The sequence below is a fragment of the Purpureocillium takamizusanense genome, chromosome 7, assembly GCF_022605165.1.
Source record: "Purpureocillium takamizusanense chromosome 7, complete sequence".
Taxonomy (NCBI): domain Eukaryota; kingdom Fungi; phylum Ascomycota; class Sordariomycetes; order Hypocreales; family Ophiocordycipitaceae; genus Purpureocillium; species Purpureocillium takamizusanense.
In genome coordinates, this window is record NC_063074.1 from 534,913 (window position 1) to 558,455 (window position 23,543).

The 23,543-nt window shown below is 57.8% G+C and overlaps 9 protein-coding genes across 9 annotated transcripts; 6 read left to right on the plus strand and 3 right to left on the minus strand.

The window, feature by feature from the left end:
* Positions 1–91: 91 nt before the first annotated feature.
* CUP9 (homeodomain super) lies at positions 92–802 on the plus strand (the record flags this gene model as incomplete). The annotated part of the gene is made up of 2 exons (XM_047988965.1): positions 92–434; positions 519–802. 2 exons carry the CDS (start codon positions 92–94, stop codon positions 800–802), a joined length of 627 nt encoding a protein of 208 aa, XP_047844964.1.
* A 1,311-nt stretch (positions 803–2,113) lies between these two features.
* JDV02_007471 (uncharacterized protein) lies at positions 2,114–2,455 on the plus strand (the record flags this gene model as incomplete). The annotated part of the gene is made up of 1 exon (XM_047988966.1): positions 2,114–2,455. One exon carries the CDS (start codon positions 2,114–2,116, stop codon positions 2,453–2,455), a length of 342 nt encoding a protein of 113 aa, XP_047844965.1.
* An 848-nt stretch (positions 2,456–3,303) lies between these two features.
* JDV02_007472 (uncharacterized protein) lies at positions 3,304–3,621 on the plus strand (the record flags this gene model as incomplete). The annotated part of the gene is made up of 2 exons (XM_047988967.1): positions 3,304–3,418; positions 3,476–3,621. The coding sequence occupies 2 exons, from the start codon at positions 3,304–3,306 to the stop codon at positions 3,619–3,621; spliced, it is 261 nt and encodes an 86-aa protein (XP_047844966.1).
* Positions 3,622–6,142: 2,521 nt separating this feature from the next.
* On the plus strand, positions 6,143–6,490 carry JDV02_007473 (uncharacterized protein; the record flags this gene model as incomplete). Its single annotated transcript, XM_047988968.1, has 1 exon — positions 6,143–6,490. The coding sequence occupies one exon, from the start codon at positions 6,143–6,145 to the stop codon at positions 6,488–6,490; it is 348 nt and encodes a 115-aa protein (XP_047844967.1).
* A 691-nt stretch (positions 6,491–7,181) lies between these two features.
* JDV02_007474 (uncharacterized protein) lies at positions 7,182–10,074 on the plus strand (the record flags this gene model as incomplete). The annotated part of the gene is made up of 6 exons (XM_047988969.1): positions 7,182–7,407; positions 7,488–7,767; positions 7,833–8,049; positions 8,105–8,407; positions 8,464–8,949; positions 9,028–10,074. The coding sequence occupies 6 exons, from the start codon at positions 7,182–7,184 to the stop codon at positions 10,072–10,074; spliced, it is 2,559 nt and encodes an 852-aa protein (XP_047844968.1).
* Positions 10,075–10,477: 403 nt separating this feature from the next.
* JDV02_007475 (uncharacterized protein) lies at positions 10,478–12,994 on the minus strand. The gene is made up of 2 exons (XM_047988970.1): positions 12,118–12,994; positions 10,478–12,043 (listed from the first exon to the last, which is right to left on the minus strand). Exons 1-2 carry the CDS (start codon positions 12,307–12,309, stop codon positions 10,790–10,792), a joined length of 1,446 nt encoding a protein of 481 aa, XP_047844969.1. The 5' UTR covers positions 12,310–12,994; the 3' UTR covers positions 10,478–10,789.
* Positions 12,995–14,833: 1,839 nt separating this feature from the next.
* Positions 14,834–16,449, plus strand: JDV02_007476 (uncharacterized protein). The gene is made up of 3 exons (XM_047988971.1): positions 14,834–15,304; positions 15,402–16,010; positions 16,154–16,449. Exons 2-3 carry the CDS (start codon positions 15,500–15,502, stop codon positions 16,297–16,299), a joined length of 657 nt encoding a protein of 218 aa, XP_047844970.1. The 5' UTR covers positions 14,834–15,304; positions 15,402–15,499; the 3' UTR covers positions 16,300–16,449.
* Positions 15,581–19,665, minus strand: PEP3 (tethering complex subunit). Its single transcript, XM_047988972.1, has 3 exons — positions 19,305–19,665; positions 16,609–19,207; positions 15,581–16,545 (listed from the first exon to the last, which is right to left on the minus strand). The coding sequence occupies exons 1-3, from the start codon at positions 19,519–19,521 to the stop codon at positions 16,461–16,463; spliced, it is 2,901 nt and encodes a 966-aa protein (XP_047844971.1). The 5' UTR covers positions 19,522–19,665; the 3' UTR covers positions 15,581–16,460.
* Positions 19,666–19,942: 277 nt separating this feature from the next.
* On the minus strand, positions 19,943–22,337 carry JDV02_007478 (uncharacterized protein). Its single transcript, XM_047988973.1, has 2 exons — positions 21,419–22,337; positions 19,943–21,358 (listed from the first exon to the last, which is right to left on the minus strand). Exons 1-2 carry the CDS (start codon positions 21,790–21,792, stop codon positions 20,386–20,388), a joined length of 1,347 nt encoding a protein of 448 aa, XP_047844972.1. The 5' UTR covers positions 21,793–22,337; the 3' UTR covers positions 19,943–20,385.
* Between the last annotated feature and the right edge of the window lie 1,206 nt (positions 22,338–23,543).

The window sequence follows — 23,543 nt, forward strand, 5'->3', positions numbered from 1 at the left end:
ACCCGAGTCCCGCTCCGCATTGCCCGCCTTGCCACCGCCGGTCAAAGCTGACCGAGAGCATGCTGGATCGATGCAGCGTCCCCGAGACCCCATGGCCGGGGTCGTCGATAGAAGTCCCATGTACCAAGCCCAGGACTATCCTTACACGTATCAGCAACCGGGTCGATATCAGTCCGTGTCTTCCAGCTCCGTCCGTCCGTATGACCGAGCACCTTTCTCAGCCAGGACAAGCTACGGCTCGGCATCATATCAAGAGATGGCTCGCTATGGGAACCTGGGCATGGGTGTGGATGCCAAGCAACGTAAACGACGGGGAAATCTCCCTAAAGAAACCACGGACAAGCTGCGTGCTTGGTTTGTGGCGCATCTGCAGCACCCGTACCCGACTGAGGATGAGAAGCAGGATTTGATGCGGCAGACGGGCCTCCAGATGAGTGCGTTTCTTCTCGGGAGACTTCTATGAAAAACCATCTGTCCACTCTTGTGACTACCTGAGACTAACTGTCCGCTCTTTACAGATCAAATCTCCAACTGGTTCATCAACGCCAGACGGCGTCAGTTACCTGCCATGATCAACAGCGCAAGAGTCGAGTCAGACGCAACAAACGGGCGCGCCGTAGGCAGTGCCAACGCGGAAAGCAAGATCCTCGCCTCCACGGAGCGCAATAGCGACTATGTTGCACGCGGCGGACGAGGCAACGCCCGTCCCCTGAGTGACGGCGAGAGCTCCGCATACGACGACGATATGAGCGACGGTCTGCACAGGCGCATGACGGGTGACCCAAGCCGAGAGAGCGTATGAAAGCGGATCGATTTGTTTTTACCCGACCTGTTTGAAATTTTACGACTCTACGCGGCCACTCCCGACGGGCTCGTACATATATTGTCCTATATTGTCGGATGCCTTTTCATGAGGATACGAAGAAACAGATACGAGGTGGACATGATGACGTGCGTCTGATTTTATCTGCTCCCACAGATGGAACACGGTGAAGACGATGGGCGAATGGATCTGCCTGCTACTGCCTGGGTTTTCCTATGGAACGCGCAATTCGTCTACCAACATGCCAGGGCAAACTCATCTGCCTCGGGGGTTTCGGACTCCCTGTAATGCACTGGCCTACGAGTGGGGATGCTCAGTACTACTTGTGCTTGAGAGCCCTAGTTCGTATCTATCGTGAGCAGTAATCAGAAATCAGTAATGACAGACAGTCCCATGGAATTAAGGTTCGCTGGCGAAACCTCCAGGGGGGCAGATTTTCAGCTTGCCACCTTCCCTCCCTCCGTTCCTACAAAGGGCTACCTACCTACGAAGTACCTACGTACGTTTTTGTACCTACACCTACTACCTTATGCACATATTCGGTACCATGTACCGTTTCAAGCATGTCCGACCGAGCGAGCCGTTTTCCTCTCCATCTCCCCCCCCCCGTCGATGACAACAAAAAGAAAAAACCCAAGAATAATCCCCCCCAGGATGCACACAGACCTGCGTTCGTACGTAAATTCTCAAGGGCTCGGGCTCGTAGCCGCGTCTAGCACGTTGCACGCACGCACGTACGTACGCCGTACGCCGGCTAGGAGAGGCGTGCTGGCTGAATCCCTCGTCGGCAGTTGTGTGGGCCGCCAAGGCGATCGCCCGCGTTTCGCGAGTGTCGTGCGTGACGCAGCGACCAGCTTAACAGATTGCTCATATACGTCTCGCGTGGAGCCAGGACCACATTGTCAGAAAGTCGAACCACTCGAGACCAGGAGCGTTCTCTGACGCTTTTGCGCCATGAACACTGGAACTTTTTTTCTCGGTGCTGCCTAGGCACGCAAAACAGACATGAATACGGGATGGGATGTGGGATTTCAACAAGGGTCAGCAGGGCGCAAGCACCGCGTTGCGGTTATTGCCAAACAGGTAGTGAACGCGGGCCGGGGTTGGCTATGTGTGGCAAGGGGGGGTCGCAGCCCCCATCGTTTACTAGGACCCTTGTCCTGCACTCCTTGGGCGTGCAAGTGACAGCGGTCTGGATGGGGTGGGTCAAGAGAGACACTTCCGCCGCCGCCGCTGCTGCGGAGGGAGGAGCATGGGCCGAACTTCCCTGCTGCCACGGAGTCATGCAGGATGATCACGTCTTTTGGCTTTGGCGGCACCCCGGGCCACCGCCAAGGCCTTGATGAGGCACGTAGTCAGTCAGGCGGCAGGGCACGGCGACAGGGCACAAAGGCGCTTCAAAGCAAGTCTGCAACGAGAAACTTGATCTTGCGAACATGGGATTTGATGAACTTTCAAGCAGGGGTGGTGTGCTCCCTCGACTTTGACTCACCAATAGAGGCCAAAGAGCTGCCAAGTCAAGACTTGACATCTTGGCTGCTGCAGTGGAAGAACCACAGATGCACCTCCATAGTGCCGCATAACCAGCAGATACAAGGCGGACGTGGTTGTGGTTGTATTGGGCAGTGGTAAAGCGGAGAGGCTCACGCGCGTCCACCAGACCACACCTCGATGCCCTTTCATCACCCGTCAACAGGCCAGCCGCTGCGGTGGCAACGATAGGCATCAAAACCCGGCGACGGCAAACTCCGCCATGTAGCGTTGGAACGTCTGAAGGCGTCATGCGTGCCCCGTCAGTTGTGACAGGACGGGCTGGTCATGCAGGCCGATGATCGTCGCGGACAGTAACCTTAGTGCAGCTGGGAGAGTAGTCCATCAGCGAAGCAAGCCAGCCCGGCGAAAGTGGTTGAACTCAGACACCACTAGGCTTCCAGGTCTCCATCGTAGGTTGTCAAGACCAGGCCAGCTCAGAGGTCAGAAGGAACGGGATCTGCGCAGGTTACTGCGGGCTGTTTGCTGCCATCTCATGTGGACGTGATTCTGACCATCAGGACGGAAGCTTGGCAACGGCCGTCGCAGAATATTGGACAGACAGCAGCATAATCCATGGTGGAGAAGATCGGAAGAACAGACAACCAACAACGGACAAGTCTTCCCAGTTCTTTGAAAGGTCGTTCCGCCATCATCGGCCAAGATGTGGGTGTGAGTGTGACAGCGGGTCCAACTTCAGGCGATCCACACTCCACACTCTGCGGTCCCCAGCGACCGGCCCGTCAAGGTGGCTGTGTGACACGTTGAACGAGGTGTCAACCATAAAACGTGCTCGGCTGGGCCGACAGGACAGGCAGCGGTGCGGCCGCCCAGTGACAGATGGATAGTCTGGGACACAGACCCGGAGATGGATTCCCAGCGGGGTCTAGGTTGGCTTATTGAGAACAGTGCACGTCCCTGTGCGTCGCGAACCAGTTGGACACGACGAAATGCGTCAGGGGCTCACAACGGGCGTCACCCAGGGCTCAGGGACGAGCCCGCTCGAGGTTGCGCTGGCAGGGCCAAGCATTCAAGAGTTGCGGGCAATTACCGCCGCTCTTGGTGGTAACAAGCAGTGAACGTTCGAAGTAGATGAATTGCCTAGACTGATCGTGGCAACAGCGGCCCGCGACGGGCGAAGCGGCACCATGTGTCTCTGGACACCAAAAGCGAAGCAGCGAACGGCGGCTGTTGACGAGGCCGCGGATCAGGCGTACCCGAGAACATGGGTCAGGCCGCAAGTGTCGTCGGTCGTCGAAGCAGCCTAGTCAAGCTAGGTGAGGAGGGCAGGTGTCAGATGGCAATGGAGGTTCTCCGGGAGCTGCGAGTGGCCCAAGACCCCTAGCAGGGCCCTTGTCATCATCCATCCATCAGCCTGACAGGGGTGAGACATGGAGCCTTGGGTTTTTGGGGCCGTGTCATCGTCCATGGCGTCTGATTAGGAACGGGGCTGGCCCTGCAGGCGTACGAAGTACGCATCGGCCGCTGTGGCTGCCGGCGACGGCGTTCGTGTGGCGTCTACTTGACTGTGGGGGCGACAGTTGACACACGCTGGGGGACTCTTGACGAACACTGGAACAGAAACGCGCCACAAAGTAGGTTAGTGGGCGGATGATCCTGACGTCCGGCCGGGTCGAAAAGAGAGCGAGGGGCTGCGACGCATCACGAAGGACGGACGTGTTCGTAGGTAGAGTCGAGGATCAGATCAGATCAGATCAGATCGGGGGTGCTGGCTCCTTGAATCGATGTCGGGGTGGCCGGGGGGGCAAAAGCATGTGTGCGAAGTATGCTACTGTACTTCGTACATAAGGTACTTTCTTCGCCCAATGTAGGGTCGTTCTCTTACGTTGCGCCTGCCTTTTCAACCCGCAAGTATGCTGCTCTAGGCAGTTGCGAGGCAGAGGCTAAGTTACAGTGACTAGGCGTATTTCGATGGGGGTTCCTGCCTTACAGGGCCGACCACTGCCACAGCGGCAAGTTCCGCGACGACGGACCTTCGTGCCTTCTTCATCTGATCTACTTCGCCCGCCGGCGAATGAAGCGGAGCGACAGCCATAAGTAATGTTACCCTAAACGGGGTCCAGCGAACTGGCTTTGAAACCGGCGCGACAACTCCTCATCCATCTTCAACAGATGCCTTCATTGAGCCGCCCAGCAAGCTGCCGTATCTGCGCCAACACTGCATGCGCCACAGCCCCGCCTCAATGCTTGACGTCGATTTCATGGCGTGCATCAGAGCAAGAGCAACAACATACTACTTGACGTTGTGCCCACGCGCGCTCTCAAGATGACGATGCACAGGCAAACCCTTTGCTCCTATTTCCCAACAGAAAAGGCGCCAGCGCGGCGAAGCGTGCTTTCTCCACAAAGTTGAGCCACTTGTATGTAGATCCGTCAACACTTGCCGGGTCCTCGGGACATCGTCCCAGTCGCCGACACGCCGCGCAAGCCACAACTACGAGGCTTCTTCACCCCAGCAAAGCCGAGACCTGCGCTGGGCGTCTCATCGACGCCCTCCCACAAAGGGTGTCGCCAGCAGACAAACATAGAATATACCCCCCCCCGCCCCTTTTCTGCCTGGGATTGAGGATCTTGGCCCCATGACGTGACACGGAGGCCAATTTCAGCTTAGCACTCATGTTCAGCAACGCACTTTTGCTCGACTCTTGTGCTGTTTGAACAGTGCTTCTTGCTGCCAACGAGAGAATTGTCTTGGACCACATCTAATTGACTTCTGGGGCGGGCGCTAACAAGCGACAGGGTTCCGCCAGTTTTTACCCAAACGGCCGGATACCTGCCACAAGTTTTCCTCGCTTATCGAGCAGAGCGGCAGCCTGTTCCTTGCCGATATAATTGCAGTTTATGGGCCAATACGTTCTCGGGCTCACGTTCAGACGGTGAGCACCGAGCAGCAATACAGACAATGTCCAGTGCAACGGCACGTGGTTGTTTCTGGCAACAATACTGTAGCACTGACAAAGGACAGGACATCGTTAGCGTCTGGGCGAAACCCCAGCGGCGCCACCGCGCTTAAACGCCAGAATGTTGCCGAGGTCACGACGACACGACTCCGGAACCCAACTTGCCAGTCAGGCACTGTTCATGAGTCCATGACTGGTCCGTGGCGCGGCAGAAGGCTTGATGGGTTACAAGTGTCTTGTAAAATACCAGGTGACAAAGAGCCGGAGAGGTTCTGGCTTGCACAGCTTTGCGTTCCGCGAGGTGTTCCCCATCATGTTCTAGACGCCGCTGATCGCTTCTTTAAGCTATTACGGATTTTGGCCGAAACAACTGGGCACTAGACGCACCCCTGCGAATTGATCAATGTGCTTGAAACACCAGGCATCGATTGGGTACTCGCATCGTCAGACGCCTTACCTTCGCGCGCGCGAAACGGAGGACGGATGAATGTCCGGTTATGTACAAAGTAGTAACTACAAAGTACAGCGATGCTAACTTGCGCAACATTGACGTGCCTACGGAGCCGCGCACTGCAAACATCGACAATTTTTCTAAAGAACAGAGGTGATAGAATAGGCAGGTGGCAGACGCTTCCAGGGATAAGGTTGAAGTGACGATGCCGCGCGACAACAACGCGTGGCGTCGTGTGGACTCAGTCATCAAGCAATCGCTTGCAGTAAGTATACTGACTATACTGATGGGGATGTGACCTTTTCGGAATGCGGGTTTGAGACCGGCTTTGCCTAGCCCTACCAGGCGCTGGATAACGTGATTCCGATTCGGTCGCTTGCTGTGTAGGCAACCTGCGGAGCAGCACACGGACTGTCGATGCTTGGCCGACTCGATGACTGGCATGTGGCAGAGGGTGGCATTGACTCGCACAACCGGTCGACTGATGCTGTCACGACTAGACCAGATGGCCCCGCCCGCACGTCAGATCAACGCCCAGTCCTGGTTTTCCAGGGGCTGTGGCCCGGTCAAAGTTCACTGGACATGCGAAGCAGCAGTGACTGGCGGAGAGCAGGGGCTGTCTTTGTGCGGCACGCAACCAACGGCGACGGAAGTCTTTTATTATTAGTGGTATTAACCGTCGCTCTCACTCACATTGGCATCACAGCACATCACACCACACAGTACACACTCTCGCTCACGCTCACGCTCACGCACAAGACGTAACGCACAATGAAAACATTGATGGCAACGGCAGTCGTGCCGACGTCTGCCTCGCAGGCGCTCGGATTTAGCGGGAGGCGGTCGGACATCGGGGCAAAGAGTCGCCGATAAGTCCAGTCTAGCAGCAGCCCGCCAACGAGCTTGAAGTGGACGAGCAGGCAGAAACGGTGAGCGAGGCCAAAAAAAAAAACGTGACCTGCTAGCTGTCAAAGTGTCAGCGCGTCATGCCGCCGCACCGTACCGCAACCGCAACGGCAAGCCACGCCATTCGTAAGCAACGCGCCGTGCTACGGCCGAGTTCGTCCGCCGCGTCACAGGACTGAGACGAGGCCGCAGCCAGATATCTCGACGGCAAGGCCCCTCTACGCATGCTTGATAGTGCCGCCCCGACATCGCAACGACGCTCCGGCTGCCACCATCAACTCAAGGAGAGAGTAACTCGGCCGCAGTGGAGGCGGAGAGCACAGCGTCTGGCTAGGAAGTGGAACAGCCTGCCTCAGCAGCAGTGACTGCCGCTGACGGCCGTCCGCCATCATCACGTCACGTCGCGGGCAGAAGCGCACACATATTCGCTCATCCACACACACCCGCGCGCCGCCGCTCCGGCCGGCCGGCGCTCCGAGACCATCCCCACCCGGATCCGGTCGCCAGTCAGTCAGTCACTTCTCGACGAGCATCTGGCTCCAAGCCTGCCATGGAGACTCAGTCCGGTAGCACCAGCGCTGTGCAAGATTCCGCCGCCGCCGCAGCCACGGAGCCGCTTGCCTGCGTGTCGTGCCGCTCACGCAAGCTCAAATGCGACCGCACCAAGCCGGCTTGCACTCGATGTGTCAAGGTCGACGCCGAGTGTTGCTACCCCGAGTCGCGCAGGAAGCCGACCTTCAAGAGACGCAATGTCAAGGAGCTTGAGGCCCGTCTAGGTATGTACGCCGGCTCAGCCCTCCTCCTCCATCGTCCCGAGTCGCGTCCGCCCGCTCACATCACTCGGGCCCCTGAACAGCCCAGGTGGAAGAGTATCTGAACCAGGTCAACACCAAGGCTGGTGACGATGCAGCGGACGAATCTAGCAAGCGCTCTGACGAGCCTCCGCTTCAGATGGGCGACTTTACCTTTGAAAGCGGGCCTCCCGGCCAGGACTCGGACACTCAGGGGGCCGCCAGCCAACCTCAAGACTCATTCGATATGCCTGCTTTTCAGGAAAGTGACTTTATCGGCAGCGGCCAGCTGATGGGCTTGGGCTATTCGGAGACCCTCCCGCCGTTCGAGGTCCAGGAGGAGCTGTAAGTGTTATGTCCCCAACCGCGCCGCCCCATTCAGCCGAGTCCGGCTGACCGCCGCCCTTCAGGAACAACGCCTTTTTTGTTGGCCAGTATCACTTCATTCCTGTGGTTCACTCCGGGCGATATTATCAAGCCTTCTATGGTGGGCCTTTACGGAAGCCCCCCATGTGTCTACAGTACGCAATCTGGGCGTTGGCCGCCAACGGTCACGCCAAGTACGACCAGTACTCCCAAATTTTCTACCAGCGGGCCCGACAGTACGCCGATGCAGATGAGATGAAGGTGAGCCGTCGTCACCCAGCCCTCAACGTGCTTACCAGACTAAATCTGTGTGTAGGGCCACGGTGAGCATTTCATCACTATTGCCCATGCACAAACATGGGCAATCATTGCAGCTTTCGAGGCCAAATGCATGTTCTTCACCCGGGCCTCCACCAGCTGCGCTAGATGCGTTCGTCTTACCCAGATGATGGGTCTCGACCGCCTGGATGGGAACTCTGAGGATCAGCCTCCGGCCCTCGGCCCTACCACTTCGTGGGCTGAACTGGAGGAGCGTCGCCGAGTTATGTGGGGGGCTTTTGCTATCGACTCGCATGCGAGTATATCAACAGGCTGGGCATGCCTAATAGACCCTAACAATGTGAGCCCATGCCCCTCGACCTACCACTTCTCCCGGTGCTAATAGTTCTCCTTTAGATATCAACGCGCCTCCCCGCCTCCGAGGAAGCCTTTTCCTCAGGCCAAGAGGAGACGGCTCCTTTTCTGGAGGACGTCTTCAGCGGTGCCTCGTACAGTGGCTTTGCCGGCGCAATAGTGATTTGTCAGATATTCAGAAGCATACTGCAGCATGTTCACAGATGCAAGCCAGCGGATCGCCCCCACGATATGATGGAAGGGGCTTGGTGGAAGCGGCATCGCGACCTAGACAACAAGTTGTCAAATGCCTTCATGTTCCTTCCCGAACAGCTGCGTCTCCCGCGATGCATCCGCGACCCATCAGCCGTTCACACCAACCTCAACCTTCATGCTGCAGTAATCGCTTTGCACCACGCCGCCGTCGAGAAGCAACAAACTCACAACCTACCCGAGTCTGTGAGACAGTCGAGTCTCTGTCGCCTGAGAACCTCTGCAGAGGAAATTGTCAATATCGTCAAGATGAGCTCTCACTCGACTGCCATGTTTGTATGTCGTCCACCTCGTCTCTCCCTGGGCCTCCTTTAGTCCCTCCCTATTCTTGCTAACTCTCGTGTCTTTCGGCAGAGGAGTCCCATGTGTGCCCTCTCACTGTACGTTGCGACGACAGTGTACGTCTATCTGGCCAAACAAGATCCCCATGCTGGCCTGACGACATTGGACATCTCCAATCTCGAACTTGTCATCAGTGCTATGGAGGCTATTGGTCGCCAACACCAAATCACGACTGCCTTTCTCCAACAAGCCTGCTTGGACGTAGAAAAGAATGGTTTGGACTCCATCATCAGACTCCCCAACCTCCGCAAGTACCGCGACATCTTTGGCGGCGCCAATTCCAACATCCCCATGCTGGCCCGGAGCCCGGTCTCCAAGCACACCTCCACGTCGCCCATCTTGCCTGGGCGGCTACCGTTGAACAATCCCAAGGGACACATCCCTCCTGCTCACCTGAGAATGGAAAAATGTCTGCCTGGCATATCAGGGTCGAGGGGCACCGAGTCTGTCGTGCGGGGATTGATCAACGCAGACTGTTTCCAGCCTTTTCTCCGTGCGGCGAAACACAATGTTGCTGCTACACCCATGGACCACCCGGGCAAACGAAAGCGAATGTCGCCGAGCCCCGGTCCTGGATCCGACCGGAATGTCGGCATCCTCAGCTCCGTCATGACAGACTCCGTCAGCAGCGGGTCGCGAAGCACGTCAAGCCGCGGGCCAGGCTTGGGGGTGGCCAACTCGTGGCGCTTCGACGGCGTTGACCTGCGCCCACATCCCGGGAACCAATTCTTCGTTTTACCGGACCGCACCAACTCGTCGTCGGCCTCGTCTCCAGCCAACCGCGAGCATGGCGGCACGGACGGCGTCTCGGGGAGCAGCCACACGTCTCCCGGCACGGCGGCCGGCGCGGGCCTGGGCAACACCCCCGAGGAGAACCGCTTCGACCTACGGCCGTTCCAGGACCGCATATCGACGCCGATATGGCAATCCACCGAGGAGGCGTTTTTCGCAAGCCAGATCCCAGAGTCGCTGTTGAACTTGGCCCCGGGGGACGACGACGGCGCGTGGGCTCTGTTGAATGAGACGATGAAGTGGCAAAACACCACCACGGGGATGTAGACAACGCTCGGCAAATGAGACGTTTTCTCGGGCAAATTAGGGGCGGGCGAGCAGGACGAGGAAACGGGGTCTTCCCTTTGCGGACCGCAAAAGCACGTTTGGATATGGGGTTGGTCTGGTGAGCGTGGCGGTTGTAATTGTACGATACCCGGACTTTCTCGCAACTCTTCCGCCAGGGAATTTGGACATTGTACAAGTGACAGGAATTTTAGCTCCCGCTCACAAAGAATAAATTAACGACTATCGACGAAAGACGTCACCATCTTTCGCATGGGAAAATCATACTTGCTATACCATCATCGTCCATTTGGTCTGGTAGACACTTGGCTTCGAGACTCCTACCATCTCCGGAGCCGAGCCAACCTGTTCCCTGCTCAGAAAGAAAGCTTGCTAACCCGCAATCGCCAGTGGACTGCACTCCCTATGTGCATGATCATGTAGGTGTACTGTACGTTAACTTCTATGTTCTATTCAATTAGGATCACGAGCCCGTCGCGTTGGTGTCGCACTGTCCAAGAATACGCCCGTCAGGTCCCTCCGCAACGCCACGCGCCACTCAGATGGCAATACTATATAAGTCACAGTCGCCCGCGTGCTGGCCGTCGCTCGTCATTTCCACGATTTCAGCCCGTCGCACTGTGTCTAAAACCAATTTGTAACGCCGTTGCGGCGCTCTCGAGCCATCATGACAGGGGAGCAGTCGTGAACCTGTATCTCAAAGGCAGAGCCTTCGGCAGTAGAAGAACAGGCTTGACATGGCGACCAGCAGGCCCGGGGATATGGCCGGTGCCATCGCGTTGGTTCCGCTGCTTATGATGTTTTGACCTGGGTGCTGGCCGGGGCGACCAGACTGACCCGGCATTCCAGATGATGCAGTCACAGGCGACGGAGCCGCTTTGGCTGCAGGCACGGCTCCGGTTCCCTTGCCAATCTCCTTCACATTAGATGTCGTCACGTTGTGCCTGGCCTGCGCAAAGGAGATCTCGTTGTTGTCCAGGTCGTACACGGTGTATGCACTCCGCAAAAACGTGTCGCCCAATACGCTCGTAGCGTCATCCGTGGGCGAAATGCCAAATAGACACGCCTGGACACCGTCGTCGAAAGCTATCGATTTGCCATCATCGTCTAGCATGTCAAGAACCAGCTCTCTCATGGGCACAGAAATTGTGGCTGGATCGCTGAACTTGAAAGTCAAGGTGGTGTTTTGGTCGCGATAAGAGCAGGGCACGAGTGCCACGCCATCGTCTTTCTGTAAGGATGCATTGACGAGCTCATATATGTCGTTTGCTATGTCGTTGGGTAGATAGGTAAGGGACGACCCTGAGTCTAGAAGAACAGCGAGAGACATGTTCTTCACGACGGTATGGGAGCCGAAGTCCATGCCCGTCAAGGTGACATAAAACTCGATGTAGGAATCGTCAACCTTCTGGACCGGAAGGGAGATCAGATCGCCTTGATAGTGAGCCGTGTCCACACCACCAAAGAGTATGGTGCCGGTATTGGCATTAATGTCGTTCAGCCACAGACTGTACGCGTTGGAAGCGATAAGACCGGCAGCAGCCATCTTGGCGGGTAAGTTCTGGTACGGCTTCCTGTCCAAGCGCGCCACCTGGGCCTCGTTGCCTGGATACCCGATGCCTAGCACATTTTCCGCCGAGGTACTGTTGTATCCAACGCCAAATTGGAATTCTTGCAGGTTACTGTCGCCAACACGGATAGTGTCGGTAACATAGTCGCCGAAAGCTGACGTGCCATCTACGTAGGAGATGTTGAAGTCGCCGTTGACGTACCGATACGTCGAGGAGTGATTGGATGAGTAGGTGCCGGTAGCCTTGCACGGAGCATCGGACTGGAGGCAAAAGGTGGAAGCCTCCGTGTTAATCCAGAGATCGCTGCTCCCTGTGTCGAGGTGCACGCGGACTTGTTGCGGTGGGGTGCCGAGGGATACGTTGAGCAAGTAGAGGGTTTGCTGTTTCCCATATTTAGCATCGCATCGCGTCACGAGATGGATTGAGAGAGGCATGACAGGCAGAGACAACGCACCTGGTTCTCCAAGATGCCCTTTATGGGCTTAGCTCGCCTGCGTAACTTGTCACGGGAGACGGGGTCGCGGACGTGGGCTCTCTGCAAATCGAGATGAACAACCCGGGGGACGCCATCAGTTGGGTGCCGTAGTACCAATGCATCGCCGGGAAAGAGGAATAGAGTTGCAGCGAATAAGAGGGTTGTAAACATCGTATTAGTGTGTATACTTTATCGTTTTTATCATCAGTCTCGACAAGGGCAATTGGGATCTCTAAGACGTAGAAGACGTAGGGCCGGTGAGGAGGGCCAGTTATAGGGCTGTCCAGGCGCGCTATCTGAGCGTCGCTATCACTGAGAACAAAGGGCCGACGCAGACCATCCAGCCGAGTTGCCGTGCGCGCGGAAGCCAGAACTGATTTGTCTTCGGAGGTGATGAAGCCGATCTAGTCTCGATTCAGACGGACGTTTGGTGGCAGCCACTCTGCGAGCGAATATGTAAAATGGCCCGCGAGGTCGGCAATGGCTACCGAGGATGGATGTGCGCAGAAGAGAGACCACGGTTCTTCGGCACCGCCGTGCGTCGTCAAACTTGACTAGAGGTGGTGAATTATCGGTGGGCGTTGGTCCCGGCTATATCGGGAGGTAGAATCCGGAGAGGGAGGTCACGATGCAGGCCGATTCGGCTGCTGAGTGGCGTCGGGAACGCGTACGTACAGTATCGTACCGGCTGGGCCACGGCGCGGGAGCCGACAGAGGAGGCGGGGGAGCGAGTAGTTATTAGGCGGGGGAGCGACTTGTGGGTTCGTCGGCCTTGGTATTAGTTGAAAGGGTGAGAACAAAAGATGAGTCTTGGAAACAGTTGATCCATCCAGAACCAGAGCAGCGTGGAAAGTATTTGAGGCAGGAGCGCGCGGTCACGGACTTGCCACGCGCTGAGCTGAGCTGTCAAAATAGCCCAAGCGGAGCAAGCGAGCAGGAAGGAGCATGGGGCAGGAGTAATGGACAGGAGCAATACAATGCGATGCAGTGGGCGCAGCAGGACCCCGAGATTGCGCAGGTATCAGGAGCGGAAGGAGCACAAGGAGACCTTGGCCACGAGCATCGACCTCGACTCGAGGTTCTGGAACCATGGAGCTATTTCACCCTCTCCTCCTCTGCTTGCTCCTCCGACTCTGACTCTTCCTCCTGCGTCTTCGACCTGTGCCATCCCTCGTGCGGTACGAGACGGACGGCCCAACCTGGAACCATCCGAAGACCCGAACAGCCGCCCTGCCTTGCCTCGGAGCCTCGCGCACCGCCCGCCCCATGCGTTGCCCAGAGAAACCGGCGCGCCGGCTGGCCTCGTTCCGCGGGCGTCGCCTACGCGCCCTTGGAGCGGTGCGGTACCGACAGGTTCGGGACATCGAGTGCCGCAGCCCCGTCCCCGGCAGGTCGGATGCAGGACTCCAGACGCAAAAGTGGCAGACTGAAGTCCGAAACTGGCGATGCCAAGGAGGAAGGGGAGGAGGGGCGGCGACGCGCGGCCCACGGGACCCAGTCTGCCCGCCCGCGAACTTTGGGCTTGGGGGCTCGAACCGCTCACTTGGCAAGCTGGGGGATTATCTAGGTAGTAGGTGAGGTGACGGCCACTTGACGCGACTTGTACTTGGTGATGGAGTATAATGAATGGTAGCTGCTTAAGGCTCACAGCTCGACAAAACGATTTCAATGCGAAGGCGGCGGTTCGAGCGCCTGCCTGGCCCAAGTGAGATATGCACGACAGGAATAATTTCACAGTTTCCACGCTGGGCCAAGAATAGTATCGGTGGCGCCGTGTCAAACCACTGGAGTTGTGCTGACTGACACGCTGGCTGCGGGGGTATAATTGGGGGTCCCAGGTCGTCATCGGGTGCAGACATGAAACTCAGCAACTATCTGGCCCTCCACCGAGCAATGTTTCAGCATGCCCTTGTTGTGCCTCAAACCACCCACCCACTCACCCACCTCGGTATACATGCAGTAACTAAACTACCTGGACGTTTGTCTGCCACTCGAGGATTTTAGGGTTTGGCCGTACCACGGGGCGCCTGCACATCTCCCGTCTAGGAACTGACCGGCTGCCCTGCGCACTCGCAGAGTCGCCGCCGTGCCTCGGGCACCACATCACTACCTTATCATTTACCCACGGTCTGGCGAATAGAATGTAACGTTAGTACTCTTTACGCGTACGTAGCTGTGCGCCCGAAACGCCTGTTTCGTCCGAACAAGACGGTTTCCCTCGTGTATTTGGACCGTATCGCATGCGCCTCCCCATCTCGCGGCGCAGTCGTGGACAATCACCGCTACTTTCCACCTTTGGTAAACTCGCCGTCGCCCGCCTGCCGATCGACTGTATACGCCGCCAACCCTGTCGCCGTCAGTCAGGCCCAGGCCCCCCGGTCGCCCGCAACCCCATGAGGCCTCCCGCATCTTTCTCCTATCTGCCGCGGACCACCGGCAACGTGGACCAGTCCGGCAGCCCGACGACCTCGGCCCCGTCCCGGCTTGAACACAGCGTACAAAGTACGTACGAAGTATGTATGCTCCCAAATGCCGGCAGGGTCGCGCGCGGGGCGCCCACCCCTGCACCAATCCTGTCCCCGCAAAAGCCGCTGCCTGGGGCGGCGCCGGGCGCCGGCTCTCGCTGCCGCCGTCGTGATGCCTCCGCCTCCACCTCCCTCCTCCTTCTGTGTCTGTGTTCTTGTCAACGGGCCGCCAAAGGGAAAGCTGGCGCCCTGCGTCTGACGTGAAGGCAGGCAGGCAGGCAGGCAGACAGATAGACAGACAGACGTCGCCGCCGCCGCCGCCGCCGCCGCCCCCAGGCTGCTGCCGGTACCTTTTCCGGTTGGTCTCTCGTCTCGGCGAGCTGAATGTTGAAATGTGGCGGCTGATGGAAGGAGGTGGCATCAGCGCGCGGCTCGCCAGTGCATTGATATATACAATAGACAAAACCCCCCTTCTCTCTCTCTCTCTCTTTGATTTGCAAGAGGAAATATCAACCAACGGTTTTCTCTCACACGCGCGCGCGCAAGCGGAACCGTGTCTGCTTCTCGCTCCATCGCATCGCCATCGCCATAGCCATCGTCCGTCGTCATCATCAATCATCGTCTCGCGGACACGTATACTGTACCAGACCACACACAATTGCGGCCATGGATCCCGCCCTCATCGCCAACATGGACCGGTGGTATGCCCATCCCCACCACATATGTCTTGACGGCTCTATTTCGCGATTGCATGGCATGGCATGGCTGACATCCCTTCCCTCCTCGTCCATCATACAGTCCCATGTACGCGGTTAGTCGACATCGCGCCCGCCTCCTTGAACTCCCTCCCCCGTGTCCTCTCTCCTCTCCCCGCACGAAGACACAGTCGTCCCCCTATGTCACACTGCGAGGCACAAGGCGCCAGCGCTGACTCTTCCTGCCCCCTCGCTCCTCCGCCCCCCCCCCGTTCTACAGTCCTTCTTCGGTGCCATGGGATGCGCCGCCGCCATCGTCTTCAGCACCTTTGGCGCCTCGTACGGGACCGCCAAGTCGGCCATCGCCATCTTTGCCTCGGGCGTCCTCCGCCCCGATCGCCTGATGCAGAACGTGTGCGTTGCCCCCCTTGCCCCTTGCTTCGGGACCTTCTTTGTTGCTTGCCTCCCTTCTTCTCTGCCCGGGTGGACCGGGAGCGCATGCTGACCACCCGTACCATACCGTCAAGACTATGTGCCATCATGGCCCAGATCCTGTCCATATACGGCCTCGTCATCAGCGTCATTATCGCGAACCAAATCTACGAGAAGATGCCCATCTACACCGGATTCCTGCAGCTCGGCGCGGGCCTGTCCGTCGGCCTGTGCGGGTTGGCAGCTGGCTTTGCCATTGGCATCGTCGGGGACTCGGGCGGTACGTGGCAAACCTCCCTTCCCCCCCCCCTTCCCACAAAGGCTCTTGTTTGTTTGTTCCATCTTCTTCTTTTGGGGGAGGCTTGCTCGCCGTTTGTCAAGACCCGTCTCGTTGCTAATTTCATGTGCGGTCGCACTCTCCAGTGCGTGCGAGCACGCAGCAGCCTCGGCTGTACGTCGGCATGGTGCTCATCCTCATCTTTGCCGAAGTGTTGGGCTTGTACGGCGGCGTCGTGGCCGTCATGATGTACTCGCGAGCGACATTGGGGGCTACCGTCTGCAAATACTAAAGAAACAGATGAGGTGTGTATGGGATGGGAACAGGATACGCGCATGTCTCAAGCCCACAGTCGCCGAAGCAACATCGTCTAGTGTATTCATGTCTTCCGCATCTCGTGTGGTTGGATAATAAACAGGGTATCATCGCAGCGTCTTCGCGGTCATGCATCAATCACAGCGCCCACTCCCCCACATTATCGTTGCTCGTGATGAATGGCTCGTCTATCCGCTTGATGGCAAAGTCGCTGCAGAGGATGCTATCCGTGGGTGTGAAGTTAGCCAGATTCCCGGGTGTCGGAATGTTTGGACTTTGGACATACCATGCCGAGGCTACCAACGAGTCGAGCTCGGCCACCACGGCCTCCTTCCTGGCACCGCTAACGAGGCCCTTGTGGACCTGCATCTGCAGTTCCTTAATCCTGCTTGACTTGCTCATGCCCGACTGCTCGAGCACCCTCCGGCCCATGCAGTCCGAGTGGAACGAATGCTGGCAGGGGAAGACGAAGAATTGCCTGCTCAGCAGGGGCAGTCCGCAGACATAGCACTTCTCGCCGGGCTCCACAATCGCGTACCGATGGTCTAGCGCGGCAATATCCATCTTGATATTGCTCGCCGTCTGCGACGACTCATCCATCTCCTTCTTGAGACTGTCGATGTTGCGGCTGTAGTCCTCGAGCGCCCCGCAAATCTCCTCCTTGAAGTCGTCGATCACAACAAAGTCCGGGAAGAAGGGTATCAGGTCCTCAATTTTTAGCAAGTCGCAGCGCTTGAGGAACTCAATGGCCGCCTTGATGCCGTCAGACCTCGAGATGACCTTTCTTGCCACTGCCAGCCAGAGCCTCTTTCGTAGCTGAGGGTTCGACATGGGACGGTCAGCAATCACCGAGGCAAGCTCAATCTCGTTGTGAGACAGCGCCAGGTCCACGGCCTGCAGGTATTGGCCCATGCTGGTGTAGATGTGCACGCAGGATAGTGTCCGGTGGTGCTGGATGCACAGCCGTAGAGCAAAGTCCGGATCGTACCTCGGCTCCTCACCCTGAGCCTGGAGGTATGACAAGAGACCCGATTCATCCTTGGACGGATGTGAAGCGTAGATGGACACGAGCGTGTTGTGAACCGCCGCGTCCTTGGAGTTGAGCTGGAAGACAACGTAGTTTAAATACCGAACGGCCTGGTTCTGCACGTTGGCATCACCGCTGAAGTTGCGATTGTACTCAAGTAATGCCGGAATGAGGCTCCGAGCGTTGAGGTCCGCCTGCCGCATCAAGATGTCCACTGTCTCTTGTGCGACGTGTGTCATCAGCACGCTACTGTAGCGGTAGAACACCTCGGGATCCGTCTGCTTCTTGAGCACATTCAGAGCCTCGTCCCACCTCTCTCGCTGGACCCAGTACGAAAGTACGTAGTTATAGTCCTTGACGGTGTTGGCAAAGAAGAGGAGCTCCGTCTCTCGGCCGTGGCTGCTGATGACATCGTAAACCATCTTGCGGTCCAGGTCGTTCTTGTACTTGGTGATAAAGTCTTGATACTCTTTCCTCACAGACTCCAGTAGCTTCCTTGACTCGGCAGTGTTGAGGTTCTCCGCCAGCTCAGCCTGGGTCATGATAGTGTCGTCCAGAGAGTTCAGCTTTGACATGAATACCTCTACCAGCCAACCAGCCACCATCATCCTCTGCATAATTGCAGACTTCTTCGTCGTTGCCAGCTTGGTCAGCAGGAACTGGCGCAGGGCATCCTGCTGATTATTGTCGATGATGCTCAGCGCGATGTCTTCGAACGGCTTGTTGCTCCGCCCGTAAACCGTTGCTGCCTCGTTCCAATGGCCCTTCTTAGCCAGGTGGTCGCCGTACGCGGCCGCTACCGTCTCCTTCTGCTTCTGTGTGTTAGCTTGCCGCAAAGCCGGTTCGAACTGCTTGTTCTTCATCATGATTTCCCAGATGTTGCGATCTTCGTCACGCACGACAATCTCATATATCTCCTCCGATGTGAACAGCCAAAAAGTGTTCTTCTGCATGTCCACCGAAAAACCAATAGGGCGCTGACCGGCACCCAAGACGTCGTGCTCCGACACCATGTCGCCTGTGAGCCGGTTGGTAGCGATGACGCGTCCCCCGACCAGGCTGACGATATGCCACTGCGTGAGCGCCAAGGCATCAACGGTCTCCGATCCTGGTCGTCGCCTGCCAGAGGACTCCGGTGCGATAATCTGAGCTCTCGACAGCATCTTGGAATCGGAAAACACCCTCGATCCCAAGCTATTGTCGGTCGGCACGTTGAGCAACTTGCCGTGGAACACGCCCTGCGAGGATAACCACGCGTATGCCCGATCCGGGGTGTCTTCTGCATACGGGTTCGTCTCGGGCGGGTCCGGAGACACGGCAAGAGTGGAATAGGACCCCGGCTGCGTCCGCGAAAGCTCGTGCACCACCGGTTGCTCAGACTCAAACAGTCGCGTGTAGACAGAGCCGGTCCCATCATGCCCGTGGCCAATTCGGCCGACAAGATGGAACAGCCGATTCTGCGTCGCAATCACCACCCGCCTGATGTCCGACTTTCCATTCAAATTGTCCACCCACAAACCTGTGATTGCGCCATCTGGAAGCTTATGCAGGTTCTTGAGGTGCTTGACTTCTTTCTTGTAAAACTCGTTGGACGTCTCGATAAAGGCCTCGTAGATGTTGCCATCAGACGCGCCGAGTAGGATCTCCCTCGTGCTGGCAGTTGGCAGCGACGGGTTCCACGCTACGCTCTCGATAGCCACGCCACGCAGCCTGCCCAGCGGCCGGGGGGTCTTCGACTGCGAGTGCAGATAGTAGTTCTCGCCGAGGGCCGTACAGACGATGAGGTGGGACGCCGTGGGGTCGAGGAACATACGACGGATGACGCCGACGTCGGAGGTTTTCTTGGGGAGGTCAATGTCTGCTTTCTCATCAGCTCTCTGATTCGCTCTTGGTTCTCTGTTCCCCTCGCGTCTGCTTTGTGCGGCAGCGGTGGCGGCGGCGTCGTGGGCGCTCACCGTCAATGTCTTCCGGCCGATTCAGGTCGATGCGCAGGATACGGCCGTTGGACAGGGCCAGGATGATGACATTGTTGGCGACCTGAGCGGCGACAAAGTCCGCCGCGATAGAGAACTGAAGCTGGACACGCTCGACGGTGAAGATGGGCAGCTCGTCATCGGCCGGGGCGCTCTGGTTGGCGCCGGCAAGGAAGCCGTTGTTGATGTCGAGGGACATGACTGCGCCTAGGAGCTCGTCATGCCCGGCGGCCGGAAGGTGTGGTCCTCTTGCGACACCTCCAAGCTGTGAAGTCGATAGCGAGGCTGAGCGTATGAGGCTTGGGGAAGCTCGCGCGATGCAGATGATGCAGATGGTAGTGGTGGCTGGGGTACGTGCGTAGTCAAAGCTCCCCACCAGCGCGTCACCTGCGAGGCTCCCAGGGCGATCGCTGTTGGAGCCCCCGCGGTATCCACACAACTACTAACCTGCCACCGAGGTTGCTTTTCCACCACTTAAACTTACCTCGTAACTACCTTGGCTACTCCCATAGTAACGTACTCCGTACTAACATGGTCCAGCTACGAAGCACCGCCGCCTGCGCTGGGAGGGCAGCAGCGAGAGAATACAATGCTGGATGCATTCTGGAGGTAGTGTTACACACCAAAGATCACATCGATTGCTCCTCGGTCCTATCAAGTCTGCAAATTGCAACGCCAATTTTCCGGGCGCCGGTCCACGACGCCTGCGAATTCAGAGGTTCCAAATGCACCGCTTCACAAGGCATTGCGAAGATGCCCAAGTCCATGGAGCATGAGACGTCAAAAGAGAATAAATGTCCATAAACCCGTGGCCCAAGCGTGCAAGCAGACCATCTGCCAGTCATGTGAGATTGACGCCATGCCGCCTCCTGCGCCGTGAGGAACATACGTCCAACGTGTAAATGGAGCCTGAGCCCAAGACCCCTGCACATGTATCATCGTCAAAACGTATTAAAATAACGACAAGGTCGCTTTCCTGGCTAACAATGCGTTGAGGAGAGATTCAACGCTGATCCGACGTGTTCTGTTCCATCGTCATGGCCACTGCCTCGCCTATTTCGTCTCACTGGACGACAGGTGGCGAGGGCCTTGGCGAGCAATTCGTGTCGGATGAAGGACTCCGAGCCACGGACTGGGCCACTAATGGTTTCCTCGCCGAGACCGTGAGCGCCTTGACGCGCAGTCCCGCGGCCTTCTCCGGGTCCTTGGCAAGTTGAGCAAGCTCGCGGGCTGCCGCCTCGCATGCTGCCTTGCACTTGTCGGGATCCCACCCCATCACCTGGGTCAGGAGTCGCAGGCAGTTGGCCTCAAGACCATCGAGACAAGATATCAGCCAGAGTTTACCGGCGGACTTTTCGGTGATTTTCATGGGGATCGAGTGTTCTGTCACGCGGACATCCACAAAGCCGGCTTCCATCAACAGCTGCGGATCCATGTGGGAGATGCCCCGTTTCTTCCCTACCCTCATGGCGGCAATCTCCAGATCCTTCGCCATATCGAAGATTGGCGAGCCCTCAGAAAATACCCTGAACCAGAGATTGACTGACTCAATGCTGTCGAAGTCGATTAGCTCAATCCAGCCGCCCGGCTTGAGTGAGTCGTAAACGTTATCGTATATAGCGCGCCAGTCACGGAAGGCGCCCTCGAGACACCGGAAGTGAATCAAGTCGTAGTGGTCGGCGGGACGGTCCCACTCCTCCGCGTCCTCGATCTCGAAAAAGACGTTGAGGGGGACGCTCTTTGTTTCGGCGACGGCGGAAATGTCCGTGCCCACAACCTCGCAGTCCGGATAAAGCTCCGCCATGCGAATAGCCCACTCGCCAGGGCCGGTGCCGACATCGAGAATGTGTGACGGGTCATCTAGGGGTACGCAGGAGAGCTCGCCGTCCAGCAGATGGAGGAAGACCTGATGTTGTATTGATAGGCGCATTTGCTCGATTTCGTCGTTGGGCATGTAATACTCCCGGGCGTAGCGGCGCCCGTGGATCTCGCGGTAGTCGAGGTCAGGAGCCCATATTGACCGGGTAGAAGCAGCCCTAGCGCGAGCGCGAGTCAGGCATTGGCCAGGGTATATACTTGAAAAGGGAAGAACTCACGGATCAGTATGGGCGTCATCTGTGTAGAAATGCATCATCGTTCCGTGAGGACTCGTAGGCCGGGGGTAATGGGATGCGGGATACGCAGACATCCTATCAAACCCGTCATCGTCGTTATTGTGAGATTGGTCGTGTTGCGCGCGGCCGCCGTTGTGGCCGCCGTTGCTTGGCAACTCCTCATCTGTGTCAACCACGCTCGTCATGGCCGTGTGCGCACCGTCGCTATGTGCGCCTGCTTCGCTCGGGCTACCGTCGCTGGACAGCCTGGAACTGCTCACTGGGTTGGGGGGAGGGGATGAGGGACCATGTGCCGACATGGTGCTGGACTTGCGGGCGCAGTCTTGCTGCAGCGATAGTCGTCGCTTCTGGGCCATGCCAAGGCCAGTCGCCGGGCCAGTTCGCAATGGTCACAGCTTGACGGAGGCCGGCGACATGATACGACGACAGTTCTCGGCCGCGACAGCGATGCGATGCAACGGCCAGCAAGAAGTGGTGGCAGCCCTGAGGACCTGTCTCGCGGCGGGTGTCGGAGGATCGACGGATCGTCTCTGCAGTACCGGACGCGCCCCGAAATGGCGAATCAAGGTCGAATGCAATGCAGACGTGGAGATTAGGGGGGCAGACACGAAATCGACAAGCGAGTCGCAGAGGCACTTCAGGATGAAGGTCGGAAGAGGAGAGTGGAGGTCTGATCCGGGACGGGATCGGACGAAGAAAATGAAGAGGAGAGACGGCACAGCCGGGGGGAGGCTAGTCGCAAGAGCTGGGGCGAAGCTGGAGGTGGTGGTGGAGGTGGTGGATGATGGATGGCATGGGTTGATGCCACCACCAAGCCATCACCTCAACTCACTTCGTCTCGCTGAGACCAGGCGCGGCCATGACGAGGATCTGCCAGCACTTGCAGCGGCGCCAGGGCCCGCCAACTCGGTCCAGGCAGCGGATGGGCTGAGCCGCCGAGGCGGGCAGGCGACGACGACCCGGGGATGGGGTCGCTGGGACAAGCGCTGTGGGGTCCCGGCGGGGGGGGTCCTGTTGGTGGATAGGCCCGCAAGCGGTCGACAGAAAAAGCGGCACCGCGAAATTCCTCACCCTCTCTACCCTCTCTACCATAGACAGAACGGCGATAAAGGGCATTAAAAAAAAGGAAGGTATGATCGTCTTTAAGAACTTGGTTGATATCGTATTAAAAAGACGGCGATTTTTTATTGCTTTTATCGTTATTTTCGTAGAGGATTTCTGCGACGCTCCGATCGTCTCGCCCGTAAAGTTGCAATTGCGGTGCCGCTTATTCTGTCGACCGCTTGGCCCGGTGGCTGCTGGGAGGGAGGGTTGCGCCAGTGGACCCGACCCTTGTCGCTGCAGCTGGGCCGTGCGCGGACTTTGGCTTCAAGGTTCGCATTCCATGGTGGATGAGGGCTCGGGTCGTCCACTGCTGTTGGAGGAGGCGTAGCTGCTGAGCGCCTGGCCGTTCACTTCATCACTAATCCAAGAGACTCTTCCGCCTGGATTCCGCCATCATCAACCAGCTCTGCATGTGTCGAATCGCCACAGTAGACAACGGGAGGGCCCTTTGCCGGTCTGCCCCAAGCCACCTTCGTTCTCAGGAGGGTGACGGCGCTCCGCCAGCCACCTCAGGTGGGAGACTTGCTTGCACAGCACGGCCGGCCAGCGCTGTCGCTTCTTCTTCAGCCACGCCGATGATGGGCAGGCAGACAGGCAAGGTACTAAGTAGGTAGGTACGCTGTCGTCGAAGGGAACTGGAAACCCCTCGTCGGGCGAGGGCGGAAGTTGCCGTGGGCATTGAGCGGGCAGGCAAAGCAGCAGGCACACATCAAACGACAAAACAAACCCTCCCATGCACGACGACCTGCACGACCAGACAATGCGGCCAACCCAATCCCTGCCTACGCGCGACCTCTTGACTCAATGCGCCGCCACTGCAAAGGCAGCAGCTTCTGGGACGCCCAATCCAATCAAGTCCAGTACCCGACGCCGCCCATTGCGGCACAGGTTCAGCGCTTCCATTCGGCACCTGTCGCCGGGCACCTCATGAGGTTTCAGCAAGCCGCGTTGGAAATGCCGACCGCCCATGGAGTGGAGGCTTGAGCCTGTGGCGCGCAGCCAG